General features: G+C 48.1%; 1 protein-coding gene across 4 annotated transcripts in view; it reads left to right on the top strand.

The window, feature by feature from the left end:
• Positions 1-15210, top strand: part of EML6 (EMAP like 6) — a 285307-nt gene that overhangs the window by 258701 nt on the left and 11396 nt on the right. For 3 of the 4 annotated variants that reach the window (XM_021087539.2, XM_085019292.1, XM_085019293.1), the window contains 7 exons: positions 2448-2526; positions 4893-5022; positions 6796-6894; positions 7850-8023; positions 12699-12907; positions 13712-13869; positions 14901-15015. In XM_021087539.2, coding sequence (XP_020943198.1) covers positions 2448-2526; positions 4893-5022; positions 6796-6894; positions 7850-8023; positions 12699-12907; positions 13712-13869; positions 14901-15015 — 964 coding nt within the window. The remainder of the gene's footprint in view (positions 1-2447; positions 2527-4892; positions 5023-6795; positions 6895-7849; positions 8024-12698; positions 12908-13711; positions 13870-14900; positions 15016-15210) is intronic. The other variant, XR_014841946.1, reaches the window with a different exon arrangement.

Genomic DNA, 15210 nt, shown 5'->3' with positions numbered 1-15210 from the left:
AGTGAGTGAATGTTCTCACGCACTCTGCTCTTCCCCACCTCAGCAAAACTTTTCAGAGGCACATTCCCAGAGGAATCTGAATCTGGAAGGATTTAGATCCACTGAAAAATGCTAAATCTCCTGTGTTTGGCTGTGTTTGAAATTTTTGGCAGCCCCTCCCACGTCTGATGTTACAAACCCTCTTTATAGATGCCTGGAAAGAAGCCTTTAATGCTTGTATTGTGTTTTAACTTGCTTTCCTTTGGAGGCAGGGAATTGTCAAGTAAGTATGCACAGCGCTCTGCAAAAGCCCAGGTGTTCGATGAACATCTAGAACTAAGCATTCATGCAGAATTCACAACCGTGAAGGGTCTATACTTACAATCTGCTGAATTTGCCACAATGCAGGTTTCTGCCTTTTGCCCCCTCATCTTCAGTTTTGAAGCAATACAGCTGTCACATGCTTGTGAAATAAGAAAGAAACATTCTGAGATTGCTTTACTTTTCAGTTTTTAACTGAAAATCAAGGTGAAAAAAAAGCATCGGGTTGCCTCTATGTGTATATATATACAAGCTCATGTATATATAAGTACACAGTGTTTGTGCTTGTGTGCATACTCTATATACACTGTATAATATGTGACATATTATACAACATGTGTATGCCCTGGAAAGGAGCCCTGCGTGTAATCTCAAATTCTGCCTTATGAACCGTGCTCTGGTCCCAGTATCCCCTCGCTCCCATCTCAGACCTTGGCTTGCTTTCATCATACATTCAGACACTCTTAGGTGAAAGAAGAAACCCACGGATTTCATTTGAAAGTCCCACTAAAACAGAAGAAAGAGCAGATGTCCTGGGAAGTGATAATGAACGCGAGGGAAGAGTCTAATTGTGAGGATGGGCCTGCCCCCGCCTCCCGCTTCTGCTCAGTTTGGCAGCGGCGGTGATGTCAGCCGGGGGTGTCATTTTTTTTTTTTTTTTTTTTTTTTTTTTTTTTTTTTGCAAAGCCTTGCTCTCTCCCCATTCCTCAGTGGTGATTACCATACCATTTGGTCCAATTATCACTTATGATTACATAACATGTTTTGATTGAAGTGTTTCTGAGAAAATAAAGCTACCTTGTTTTTCCCCAGCACAAAAATGCAAGCCATTCCAGCAAGCAAGCTGCCCTCCTGAGAAACACTAGGAAATATTAGGCTAAATTATGAGTCGAACTTGATTCGGAAACAAAGCAGCCATTGTGCCTAACTCCCAACGACATCCAGGAGGCTGTGATTGTCCTTCTGACAACACACTTCTCCCCAGCACACTCTAAAATAAGCAGAGGCCCCAGGCGCATTGGCAAAGTCCCGGAGAGTGTGCGGAAGCAGTGACAAGGCTTCCTTTTTTCTCCCTATCCTGTAGGCGCTTTAGTGCAGAGTTTGCCCAGAGACGCCAGGGTATGAGCTTTCTGAATTTGTAGAGCGGTGCACTCTTTCATTTCTGTTTTAGTTCTTTGCTGGCATGCTCGGGAAGCATGGTTTGTGCCACACAGGAATGTCTGTTCACTTGGACGATGCTTGTGCATGAATGAGGTGGTTGCTAGTGCGGCTCTAAACTGTACTAAGTTTTCTCACTTGGCTTTGTTTGCTGCTTACAAGGGGATCAAGGTAATTCTCTCTCTTTGCATAGCCCAAGAGCAATAGCCAATGGCTTTCAACTGCAGCAGGAGCTGGTGTAGGTCCCCCTGTCCATCCCCGGGTCCCTAAGCTCCGAAAAGTCCAATCTGAAGGAATCCTATGTTACAAAAAGTTGCCCTACGCATATATCCAAGTCCTTGAGGGCTTGCGCATTAAAGAAATATCTTTATTAAAATTGGAGGCCCCCCAGATATCCAGAACTGAGCAGGGAAAGGCCACTTTGGTTCTGACCCTGAGGGGGCAGGGCAGAGGAGGAATTCTTTTTGTCTTTCCTCCCTTTGCTCCCTACTTGCCCTTTTGTGTGGCAAGAATGACCTGGGCACCTGCCCTTCAGGGCCATCCCTGAGCCCGGCCTGTATGTCCTACTTCATACCACACTGCGCTCTTTGACCATCTAATTGTGAGCAATGTTGGTATGGCCCAGTCTGAACAATGGCCAGTGGGTTCAGGAAGTGCAGCTCCCTCCTTCTCAGGCGTAGGCTCCTCTAGTTTTAAAACCAGCGCCTTTGGCTCATCTGTTCTTCCCCAGGAGAGAGGGACTGACCCTGACTGTGACGCCTTTCGTGCGGGGAAGCCCACCTCGGTGCCTGTGAATCCAAGACCTTTAGTGAGAAGCTGCCTTTCCTGGGGGGCCAGGGAGGAGACAAGATAGGACAAACCCAGGTGTGGGGTCCTCTGAGTGCGGGAGGAGAGAGATAGCCTGGCGCTGCTCTTATGACCACACAGGACAAGCTACCTTGTTGCCTTTTGTTCAACTCTGTGCTGCTTTTGGCTGCTCTCTGTTCCAGACCGCCTGTTAGCAGAGCAGCTCCCCAGCCTGAGAAACTCCAGAAGAACAATATCACCAAAAAAAAGAAACTGGTTGAGGTGAGACAGTTGAACTATTTTCCATTTAATCTGTTATCTTTGTTCTAAGATCTGCCCGGTGGACATCACCATCTACAGTCTCATAGACACCTTCAAGTGACCCCAAGTGGACTCAGTGGCTCCCTCACCCCCTCTCCCCTCCACATGGTGATGTGTCCCCCAGCCCAGTGACCGGAATCACATTGACTGGATCACATGCCTTCAGTCCTACCGCCGGGTCCCCTCAGTACTAACTCAGAAATGTCCCATGTCCTTCAGGCCTGGCTCCCTTTCCCTGTACCTGGTACCCCTCAGGGGAGAGGGGTGCGGGTAGTGCACTAAAGCTTATTCACTGTCTCTTTCGCCGTTGAGTGCTTACGTGACCGCGTACCTTGCTCTCTATCCCCCACCACGTGTTTCACACATTTCGCACATTGCTGAGGTAGGTACTATTATGGTACCATTTCACAGATGAGGACACTGTAGCTCAGAGAAGTCAAGTGGATGGCTAAGTCCCATGCCCAAGATCACCAAGCCAGTACGTTGAGAGGGATTTGAACTCGGTTGTTAAGACTTGGGTGTTGCAGCTCCAGTGGACCTGCTATTTCCTAGGAGAGGCCTCCCAACAGCTCTTTCTGCCTTCAGACTCTTCCTCTCTGACACATGATTGCTTACTTGCCAGCCCACAGAGTCTTCCATGATGCTCCCCACCCTAAACCCTCCTGCATCTCTACCCACCCAGCGCCGCCTCCTCCACAGCCTTGTCACCCACTCGACTGCCATTATTTCTCACTCACCTGTCTCCCCCACCACACTCCAAACTCTCTGAGGCCAGAAAAATCTATCTTAATATTTTTTTATTGGAAAAGAGGGATTTACTGGGGCCAGCGGCGGGGGGGCGGTGGCGGAGGTGGGCTATCATGAAACACAGCACAGGTCAGGAAATGCAGCTGAACTTCAGGAGAGACAGGATCCAGGAGCTGAAAAGCCATCATAAGCCAAGATGGGACCTCTTTTCTGCCTAACAGGGCCTTGTGTGTGCCTGATGCATTCCTCCTTTTTCTGCAGACCAGTGACTTTAGTAGACTTGTGCTATCCAACACCTGAGTTTACATCTCCTCAGTTAACCAGGCAGCCAAGCCTCCCAGTGTGCCCAGTTCTAAATTCCCAGGAGAAATTATCTGATTGGCCCAGCTCGAGTCAGTTATCCACCAGGATGGGGAGGCAGGGAGGGTTGGGGGGAATGTCACATGTTCCACATACAGTTTCTGGGAAATACATGGGATGAGGCGAGTCTAAGCTGAAAAGAGGAGAAAGGCTTTCTAAGTGAGCCTAAAATTTTTAAAAAGCAAAGTCGCAAAGATAGGAAAACTCCTGATATATGGGCTAAATGCACACACCAGCTTGACCAAGGATCATGGGAGATGTGAGAGCAGGGCCAAATTATGCCAACTTTATCCCATAGGTGGTGAAAGTCAGTGAATGTTTTTGAAGCAAGGGGTATTGTAGTATTTTAGAATTAATCTTTTGTTCACAATTGTTGAGCTTTGGAGAGAGAAAAAGCTAGAATCAGAGAACCTAAAGAAAAGGGACCTGCTCCTTTTTCAATCTTGTATCTGTCCCCCCACTGCACCCTGTGCAGAAGAGCTGTCAGCAATACAGGTATGTTAAAGCAAATTAAGAGTAGTTCTGATCTGGAGTTCTCTCACGGCATAGCAGGTTAAAGATCCAGCGTTACCATCACTGTGGCATGGATTCAATTCCTAGCCCAGGAACTTCCACATGCCACAGATGCAGGCCAAAAAATAAAAATAAAAAAAGAACAGATCTGATCTGAATCAGTCACTGCTCTGTGTCATGGAAGATAAGACATGAAGGAGAGAAAGACTGTAAACCCAGAACAGTATCTAGCTGTTGCGGGGAAACATGCAAATCACATAGAAACTTTGTAGGGCAAGCACCAAGCCGCAGGAGGAGCGTGGCATCAGCCTCCGCATTCTCTGTCGGTCCCGGTGCATTTGTGGGAATCAGAAGAGAGCTCTGAGCCACCCTTCAGCTCATGGAGTGCCTCCTAAGGTGCAGATGTCCAACTTCTGGGTAACTGTTACAGGACGTCATGTCAGTAGACTTTGCCTCACCTGAGGAGCCAGGAGGCAAATCTAGTTTATTTAGAAAACTCACTATAACCTTGTATGTTAGGCTGTCCTCCTAGCATTTCAGGGAACTAAAAAAAAGGACTGCACTGTATCCCCAGCTGTTCGAGAAGCTAGCAGTTGTTTCACCAACCTCGCGGCTCCCGTGAGGTGCATGGCTGTCCGGGGGGTGTGGGTTTGTTCCTCTGCTCTTCCTTCCTCTGAGGGCCCTCTCATCCTTGTGTGGGAATGTAGGAGCTGGCTCTTGACCACGTGTTTGGCTACAGAGGCTTCGACTGTCGAAATAACCTGCATTACCTGAACGACGGTGCTGACATCATCTTCCACACGGCCGCAGCCGGCATCGTCCAGAACCTGTCCACAGGTAACCGGCTGGGAGAAACTGCCTCTCAACACAGGCTTTTATTTTAGCCCTTTTGTGTGCCTTCCCAAGGGTTGGATGCCCCCAGGCTTGAACATTCCCTTCCCTGTAGAACCATTCCCTCCTGTCCAGACTCAGTCAGTCCCAGAAAATGTTCAGGCACACGCATGCCCAGTCAGACCCTCTTTCTCTCTAGCCCTCACCCAGCAGCATCTCAGGCCCTAGCAGGGAGGTGTCAGCATTTCCGTCAGCTCCACAGAAGCTAAGAGGGATGGAGGGAAGCCAGAAAGAAGGCGTGGGGGAGTAAGAGAAATGCTAAGAGAAATGCTTGCAGACCGTAACCAAGAGCAAAACATGGGGAAACTTTGCACATCGATTTTTAACAATTACCAGTTTTTAGCAGCTCAGATTTTCTAGTTGTGTTTGTTTTGGCTGTTCAACCCAATTCACAATGAGAAAAGTGAAACAATAAATGAAAACACCTAAAATGTCCCTTAACTCTAGTTATTCTTAAATTTTAAAAATGGTTTAAAAAGAAACACCTAAGCAAAAAGCATTCGGAAATTAATTTACCAGTCCTTTGTCTTTACCACCGTATTTAAATATGTTAACTCGGTGCTTTATTTGCTTTGTGTGTTAAACATGGTTTTCCCTCAAGTTTTTACGCTCCTTCCTAACAGCATAGTTCATGCATAGGTTTTTAGACAGTAAAAATCACTGGGCCCGTACTGATTGGTCTTTTGCTGGGGTGTAGGGCCTTGGAATTTTCTGTACATTTTTCCACATTTTCCCAGCCATGTTATTAGGTTAACAGCCATGGGCTTTTTCCTTCTATTTAATGCCATCATTCACCTGTCAGTTCCTGTGCATTTGAGTGGGTTTACAGTGGCCCTCTGGGCCGTCAGCAAACCCGTTTGTTGTAATAAATGATAAAGTTTTTCTTGTCCTTTCTTCCACTTCCTGTGACACATGATGAGTTAGGGCTTCAAGGGGTGAGGCCATCACCTCTGGTGTCAGGCACCCAGTGGATTAGCACTTTGATAAATAAAGATGATCAAAAGGGATTTCCTAAGTTTTTTCTTTCTACCCCCCCCCCCCCCACTTTCTAGGGCCGAATCTGCGGCATGTGGAGGTTCCTAAACCAGGGGTCCAATCGGAGGGGTAGCCGCCAGCCTACGCCACGCCACAGCCACAGCCACACCAGATCCACGGTGTGTCTGTGACCTACACCACAGCTCACGGCAACACCGGATCCTCAACCCACTGAGCAAGGCTAGGGATTGAACCCGCAACCTCATGGTTCCTAGTTGGATTCATTTCTGCTGCACCACAACAGGGACTCCAGTTTTTTCCTATTTAGTTCTTCCCTTTCCCATGAGTAGGTGGCTCCATTTTGCTCAGTAAAGTGCTACCTCCAGGCCGCCCCCCCACCCGCCCCGGGAAGACACTGCCCCGAACCCCCCTCCCCCCCGGGCCATCACGGGGGAGGAGGAAATGTTCTGGACTCCAGAAGTCTCAGCACTTGGGCTGTGCACTTCCAGGAAGCGGAAGGATTGAAGTGGAGCTGGCCTGTTAGGTAAGGATTAGATAATGGATACCAGCTCTCCTCTCAGTCCCGGAACAGAATATGTCGGTGTAAAAAGTGATCTCCCATCTCCCCAAGGGTGGTTCGGAAAGTGAGAATTTGGCTCTTTAAGCTGTGACTTTTACAAGGCATTTCCAAAGACTCCACGCAAAGCTTTGGGGCCCCCGCTCACCCTGGCCTGTCTCTCCTAGGGAGCCAGAGCTTCTACCTGGAGCACACAGACGACATCCTCTGCCTCACGGTGAACCAGCACCCCAAGTACCGAAACGTGGTGGCCACCAGCCAGATAGGTAGGCGGGTCCTGCAGCCGCCAAGGCTCTCCCCACTGAGCAGGGACACGACTTACTCGCTGTGTTGGGGAGGCCATGGGCTCAAAGATGTCTCCCTTGAGCTGATGCATTGGTGATTGGTGATTCTGAGGGACCGTAAGGTCAGACCAGAGCCTCGTCATCCACATCAATGGTGGCCTCTATCCCTGGGGACTTGTGAGAATAGTTTTTCAGAGGCCAGGTGTCGAGTGAAGAGCCCCGAGTCTGAGGCCTAGAGGTTGTGCTTGGCAAGGGTGCATCACAACATGTGTGCCTGCTCTTCTCACCCTAGGAAACTGCCAGTGACACGTGTGAATGGATTCACATTTGTGAAGAGTTGTTGTGTTGGTTTTCTTTTTTTAAACTTTGTCATTTCAAAGGCAGTTTTGACAGACATATCTTCCTGCTTGTTGTCATTGAACCCATGCCCATTTTTAAATTTAATTTGGAACTTTCTGATGCTGGTGTTGCATGCTTCACTCTGAGAAACATGACTTATTTTAGCTCTTGTTTCCCCTTGACGCTTCCTCATTGCCATTGCTCACCCAATGCAGGTGATATTACGGAGACCCCAGGTAAGGCTGTTCCATCCGTGAGTAGTTTGAATCTGCACAGCAAACCCATGTCAATGTACCACGTTTGCTGACTGTATCTGGCTGAGTTACAGATACAGCTCCTTGACCTCACCATTTTCCTTTGTATAAACTCCTCCTCAAGTGTGTGTGCTGGACCTAAAGGCCCCTAAGTCTCTACCTCTAGGAGCACAGCTGATTTCCCGTTGTCTCCCACCACTGGCCAGGCCAGACTAGAGACCTCTCAGCCCCCATCACTGTGATGCCCCTGAACCTGCCCTAAAGATGCTGTTAGGTGAGCGTCACCTTTGCCACGGTGCTGCCATTCTCCAGCCTTAGCCCTTCGTCATGCCTTCCACATTCAGGAACAACCCCTTCCATCCACGTGTGGGACGCCATGACCAAACACACCCTCTCCATGCTGCGGTGCTTCCACTCGAAAGGGGTGAATTACGTCAACTTCAGCGCGACTGGGAAGCTGCTGGTGTCGGTGGGCGTGGACCCAGAGCACACCATCACCGTCTGGCGCTGGCAGGAAGGTAAAGGAAGCACGCTTTCTGTCTCTCTGGAGGGGCTTGCTCATGGTGTGGGCTGGGCTCCAACCTAGATCTGCCTCCCTCCATGGCCCACCCTGGGCACCGCTGCCAGCTCAGCAGAAGCCAGGGCTCTTGGGATCCTGGAGAAGCTAGTCATCAGCCACTGCTGCATCCTTGTACCCCATGACCACTGAGGTCCTGGACTGGTTATTGAAGGGTCTTTGGGCACTTTGGGAGAGTGGCCCAATGCTGGCTGCCGTCCTCCTCCGAGAGAAGACAGCAGCCGCCTCCACATTTCTGTCCTTATCACCTTCCTACCCAAACTTGCATGTCCATCTGGTGACCCCTGGATGCTGCTGCAGCTTTGTCCCTCTGGTGGCCTTCTTACAGGAAATGGGATGGGCTTTTACCACCAGAGTCTCAGAAACACCTTTTTCTCATTACGTTTTAGCTTTTTTGAAATGAGGATTCACCTTATAATTAAGGTTTGCATTTAATGTACCAGGATTTCTTTCTTGGCCTCCCCTGACACACACACACACACACACACACACACACACACACACACACACACACAGGCTGATACTAAATTTGCAGTCATCTTCGAGTCAAAGATGTGTAATCTTCTGTGTATATTCTCAGGTTGGCAAAAGCAGATCCAATTAGTGAAGACATTAATGAGGTCTGTCCCCAGCCGGGCAGCCTGTATCTAGGACACGCTGAGCCAGGCACGCACAGAGATGGCCATTCTCCAATCCAGGGCTCCTAGAGTCCCATTATCTTGCATCTTCCCATGGAGGGGCCATGAGAGAGGAGAGTAAATGAGCCCAGTGGGAGGAAAGCTCCAATCCCTCCTGAGCCTCCGTACAAGGAAAAGAGTCTGGGGACCTGCAGACGTTTATGATGAGGCTCATCCCATTTATCCGTTTGTCATTCTCTCTTTCATCATTATATTGTGTCCACATGGCCCATAATCTGTATCTTGGGGCTGCAGATCATTCCCTGTCATGTCAGATGGACGGCTGATAAACAGACTCAGCCCCAGATGAGAAACTGCTCTTACGTGATAGACTCATAGCATCTTAGAACTGAACGGACTAGAGAAGTCTTCCCGCCCTGTCGGGATCCATCCCACAGAGAAATCCCTTCACGCACAGCTCCCGACAGGCTGTCTTCATTCCCTCCTTGAATACTTTCAAGGATACATCCCACATCACTTCACACGACAGCCCACCCACGATTGAAAACCTCTTAAAAGCCCTTTCTTAGGTGAAGGTGTAACTTGTTTCATAAAGCCTTTCTTCTCTGGTACCAACTGTATTCACCAAGACCAAGTCTGTTCCTAGTTCCTTGAAAGAAAGTTAGCACATCCATCCTTCTGCACAGTGTTGTCTTTTTCACTTCAGGCTCACTTTCTCCATCTTCCCCATCTGTTCCTCTGGGCAGTACCTGCCCCTGCCTCCTCTTGCTCACCAAGGGCCCCTCTGACCTCCCAAGGGTGGATTGGTGGAGCCAGGACTTTTAAACAAGCTCCTAGGAAAAAGAGAAGACTTCTCCTTTGTGCCTTTCTCCCATTGTCTTTGCTGGACCCAGTGCCTGGGTCTGTACAGAAGGGTTCCGAGCCAGTGACGATACCTAACAGCCTGTCACCAACCCCCAGCTCTTCTGAACTGATGGGTGTAGTTTTTACCTTCACTTCAAGTCCTGCTCACAGATAAATAATGTGGTTTTGAGGGAAGTTTATACCATTTTTGTTATCATTAGAGTGTACTATTCATTTCTCATTTATCTTTAACAAACCGTCTTGTGGAGACTTCCTGTTGTAGCTCAGTGGGTTAAGAACCCAATGTAGTCTCTTTGAGGACGCAGGCTTGCTCCCTGGCCTTGCTCAGTGGGTTAAGGATGCAGCATTGCCACATGCTGCAGTGTAGGCTGCAGATGTGGCTTGGGTCCAGTGTTGCTGTGACTGTGGCATAGGTCAGCTGCTGCAGCAGCTGTGATTCGACACCTAGCCCAGAAACTTCCTTATACTGCAGGTACGGCTATAAAAGGGAAAAAAAACTATCTTGTGGAACCCTTGGAGGGCAGGGGTGTAGCAAATAAATGGAGTGAAAAATGAGCTTCATATATAAAATGCATATTTTCAGGTCCTAGATACTTGTATGAAATTTGTTCTGAGCAACCTAGAAGCCAAGGCAAAGAGGGAGATGGGCATCTCCCTGTTTAGAAATGTCCGTGAGATTAAAACAAGGAAAAGGCAAACAGTGGTTTAGAAAATATGTGCATCTTGTTTGAGTTCCCCCCATGACCACTGAAACTGATCCTCTTTCCATCTCCTTATGGTCCACTTAGATTGCTTCTTCAGCAATTCAGCTGTTCACATCCTTTTTCTACTGTGGTGAGAGGGTTGTTTGTCTTTTACTTATGCTTTGTAGGTCTTTATGATTTTTAATGTTAATCTTTGTCTTTAAAAGCATTGCAAATGTTTTCTCCCAGTCTGTGGTTGGTCTTTTAACTTAGTTTATAGTATCCCTGGGGACAATGGGTTTTAAAACATCTAAGCCTCAGGTAGTGAGAGGTCTGTTCCAGTAAGTCAGGCAGTCCACCTGCAGGGAGAAAGTTACTGCCATGAAAGGTAACCTGGGGCTCCCCAGCCATTCCTGGAAAGGGATTTGGGAGGGAGTGTCTGAGGGATGGCTGCCAGCTTAACCTTGTTAAGAACCCACTACCACCACTCTAATGGAGAGCCACTTAAAAACAAATAAATACAAGTGATAGGAAAGGAAGAGGAAAAAATATGTGAGATTTTTGTGACAATAAAAATGTGACAATACAGGGAAATTAAGAGGGCGTTGGAAATAGACACTAAGAAAATGGAAAGAAAAGAATAGAAGCTTAAAGTAAACATTAAAAATTCCAGGGCTGGAAAATAATGAGATAAAAATAGATGGGGTTTAAAATACAGGATAAGACTAGAAGCCAAGAGATTTTAAAAGGAACTTAAAAAGTCATGATAATTACAGTTACTGCTTACAGAACCCTTACCACATCAAGCCTGTTCTAAGGGCTCCTTTATATCCATTCTTTTAATTGCCACAACGCCTTATAAATTGGAGACTCTTATTGTGCCCAGTTTACAAATGAGGAAACAGAGGCAAGGAGAGATGAAAATAACTTTTTCCAAAGTTGTTCTACAAATAAATGGTGGAGTCGGGGTTTGATGAAGACAAAGGTTAAATAAAACTCAGGAGGTAAATACATAGAACTACCATATGACCCAGCAATGCCATTCTTGGCATATAACTGGACAAAACTTTCCTTGAAAAAGACACATGCACCTGCATGTTCATTGCAGCACTATTCACAATAGCCAAGACATGGAAACAACCCAAATGTCCAACGACAGACGATTGGATTAGGAAGATGTGGTATATATACACAATGGAATACACTCAGCCATAAAAAAGAATGAAATAATGCCATTTGCAGCAACATGGATGGAACTAGAGACTCTCACACTGAGTGAAGTAAGTCAAAAAGAGAAAGACAAATACCATATGGTATCACTTACATCTGGAATCTAATATCCAGCACAAATGAACTTTTCCACAGAAAAGAAAATCATGGACTTGGAGAATAGACTTCTTATTGCTGAGGGGGAGGGGGAGGGAGTGAGGTGAATTGGGAGTTTGGGCTTGAGAGATACAAACTATTGCCTTTGGAATGGATTAGCAATGAGATCCTGCTATGTAGCACTGGGCACTATGTCCAGTCACTTATGATGGAGCATGATAATGTGAGAAAATAGAATGTGTACATGTATGTGTAACTGGGTCACCATGCTGTATGGTAGAAAAAAAAAATTGCATTGGGGAAATATCTGTTAAATAATAATAATAATAATAACAACAACAATAACAAATAAATAGAATTGAAGGGGGAAAAAAAACCCTAGGAGTTCCTGTCGTGGCTCATTGGCTAACAAATCTGACTAGGAACCATGGGGTTGCAGGTTCGTTCCCTGGCCTTGCTCAGTGGCTTAAGGATCCAGCATTGCCGTGAGCTGTAGTGTAGGTTGCAGATGCGGCTCGGATCCCACGCGGGAGTAGCCCAAGAAATGGCAAAAAAAAAAAAAAAAAAAACCTAGCAATTACATATAAAAGGTAAAAATTTTCAACCAAAAAATCGTGAAAGTAAAAGGTTAGGTTATACATTACTTTTCCTTTTTAAAGAAATTAAAAGCAGAAGAATCTTAGTGAAAAAACAAAAACTGTCTAAAGGAATTTGTCTTGAGTGACACTGTTGCGGAGGGTTCAGCTTCCCGTGGGGGGAATTTTGCGTGAGGTTGGAGGCTGCAGGTGGCAAGGTAGGGGATACCTGGAAGCTTCTGTCTCCTGGGCCATCCTTTCCAGATGCCTGCATGTGGCTCTTGAGGATGGGGTAGGGTGGGGTGGGGTTTTGTGAGAAGCAGCTGCTGCTCTGGCGATTTCCCAGGCAGGGTCTCTTTCCCACCCTGGGAATCGTGTCTGAAGGGGGAGAGGCTGGGGAAGAAGAAGAAAGAGCAAATGAGCCCTGGGCCTTGCTGGGATGGAGCGACCTCGCTCCTGGGCAGCAGTCCCCGCTGCCTGGCCAGGGAGTGCAGGACCCCCCCCACCCCACCAACCTCTCACCCACACAGGTGCCAAGGTTGCCAGCCGAGGGGGCCACCTGGAGCGTATATTCGTGGTGGAATTTCGCCCCGACTCAGATACACAATTTGTGTCTGTGGGGGTCAAACACATGAAGTTCTGGACCCTGGCAGGCAGTGCCCTGCTTTACAAGAAAGGGGTCATCGGATCCATGGAGGCCGCCAAGATGCAGACAATGCTCTCCGTGGCCTTCGGTGCTGTGAGTTCCAGCAGAAGCTTGCTGAGAGAGGCCCTGAACCCCTGGGGTGGGCATTGGGGGTGGGTATATCCAAGAAGCTGTGAACAAGAAAACCCTTTCCACAGTTATCTCCTTTCTTGGCTTATTTGCAACCACTCTTCCCTTTCCTTAGCTCAGATGGATGAGTTGAGTATGTTTTCCCCAATTTCCCCCCTCAAATTACTAATTAGAAAAAAGCAGGACTCCCACCCATGGCTGGAGTTTGATTAGTGAGCTGACTTGCACGCCCGTCCGACTGGGCTAGATGGCCACAGAGGCTGTGGGGACATTCCCACCCCTGGACAGCACCCCTTTCCCCCAGCCTACTTGCACCACAAATCCTGACACACTTACTTCAGCTGTGCTCTGCCCCCAGGCAGTGCCAGCTCTCTTAGGACATTGTGGAACACAACCAGTTCTTGGTCCTCTGGGTGTGGATTTGCCCAACTTGCAGATGAGCCTAGGAGAGTATCCCTGTGGGCTGGAGTCCTGTCCTTCCCCTACAGTCACCTCACAAAATGAAATTCATTTAAAAGTGGAGCGGCCCTCAGTGGGGAAATCAGCTGTCCCCCAAACTAATTCAGTAGTATGAATTGCAAAGCTCAGGCATTTCCTTACAATACTCTCTGAGGTTGCCTAGAATGCTCTCGCCTTTGCTTGGTACAGGAGGACAATTTATGTTTATATTTCTCTAGCTCTGGTTCCCTAGCAGACAAGCTGGTGACTGGGAGGGGATGCTCTTAAGAGAGACGGTATCCCGTGTGCAAGGTGTCCCTTTGTTTACAGAACAACCTCACGTTCACGGGTGCCATCAATGGTGACGTCTATGTGTGGAAGGACCACTTCCTCATCCGGCTGGTGGCCAAGGCGCACACAGGCCCCGTCTTCACCATGTACACGACGCTTCGGGACGGACTCATAGTGACCGGCGGCAAGGAGCGGCCGTAAGTCAAAGCTCCCCCGGGAGCAGCTGGCCTCTTTTTATCATCCTGGGAGAAAGGGACAGAAAAGCATCTCCAACTTGGGGAAGATGCAGATTTTCACTCCCCCATCTTTGCTGCTTGAGGGAGAGGAGTCTGCTGTCTCTCCAAGAGGCCTGGGGTCAGAACCTTCAGAAGTCAGGGTTAGAGGTGGCGGCATGGTGATTAGAGGGCCCAGGGTCTTTAAACTTGAAGAGACCCAACTGACTACTGGTCCTCAAGTGTTCCTGTCCGTGAGTCTTCGGAGGAGGAAGAGAGGGGAGAGAGGAGGGGAGAGGCATCCGATGGGGGTGGGGGGGGCAGGATGATGTGAAAGCCAAGTGGGAAAATGGGAGAAACGCTTTACTTCATGTTTAAGCAATAAAAACCTAGCTTGATTTATTTTATTTTATTTTATTTAGTTTTGCTTTTTAGGGCTGTACCCACAACATATAGAAGTTTCCAGGCTAGGGGTCGAATCGGAGCTGTAGCCACCAGCCTACATACAACCACAGCAACTCAGGATCCAAGCCACGTCTGTGACCTACACCATAGCTCGTGGCCACACCAGATCTTTAACCCACTGAGTGAGGCCAGGGATCGAACCCGTGTCCTCATGGATACTGGTCGGGTTTGTTACTGCTGAGTCACGACAGGAACTCCCAGCTTGATTTTTTTTTTCAGATTGTGATTCTCTTTCCTCCCATGGTGGTAGCCTTTGAAACTATTTATGTATAACTGAATTACTTTGTTGTACAGCAGAAATTATCACAACCTTGGAAAAGAACTATAATTCAATAAAACTTTTAAAAATGAAAAAAAAAAAAAGGAAGCATTCTAGGAAATCTGCAAATTCAAGGGGTGGTGGTGTGTCATCCGCAGGGGCCCAAGAAAGGGGCCACTATGGAGGGTCTGTCCTTTGGGGCCTGGGGATGGAGGCGGGAAGAGAGGAGAGTGGAGGATCTCAGGAGGTCTTAGGACGAGGGCTGATGTGCTGGGCTCTTGATCTTTTTCAGAACCAAAGAGGGAGGAGCTGTCAAACTGTGGGACCAGGAGATGAAGCGCTGTCGGGCCTTCCAGCTAGAGACGGGGCAGCTGGTGGAGTGTGTGCGTTCTGTGTGCCGCGGCAAGGTCAGCAGTGGGGCGGCCTTCTCCCCACCCCCGCCCCGCGCTGCTCACAGTTGGTCTGGCACCATCCCTGCCGGACACTTGCCCTGTGCTGGATGGTTGAACCCTTAAAACAGGCCTCTAGGCTGTCACCTTGACTGCAGAGGAGAGGCAACTTGGTAGGGTCAGGCGGACCTGGGTGTGAACTGTGACTCACCC

The sequence above is a fragment of the Sus scrofa genome, chromosome 3 (genome assembly GCF_054392235.1).
Source record: "Sus scrofa isolate SSC_HxYL_T2T_F1_AM1 chromosome 3, Sscrofa_HxYL_maternal_Yorkshire_Landrace_v2.0, whole genome shotgun sequence".
Lineage (NCBI taxonomy): Eukaryota > Metazoa > Chordata > Mammalia > Artiodactyla > Suidae > Sus > Sus scrofa.
Note: the sequence above shows the minus strand (reverse complement) of the source record. Positions and strands in the feature narration are given on the sequence as shown.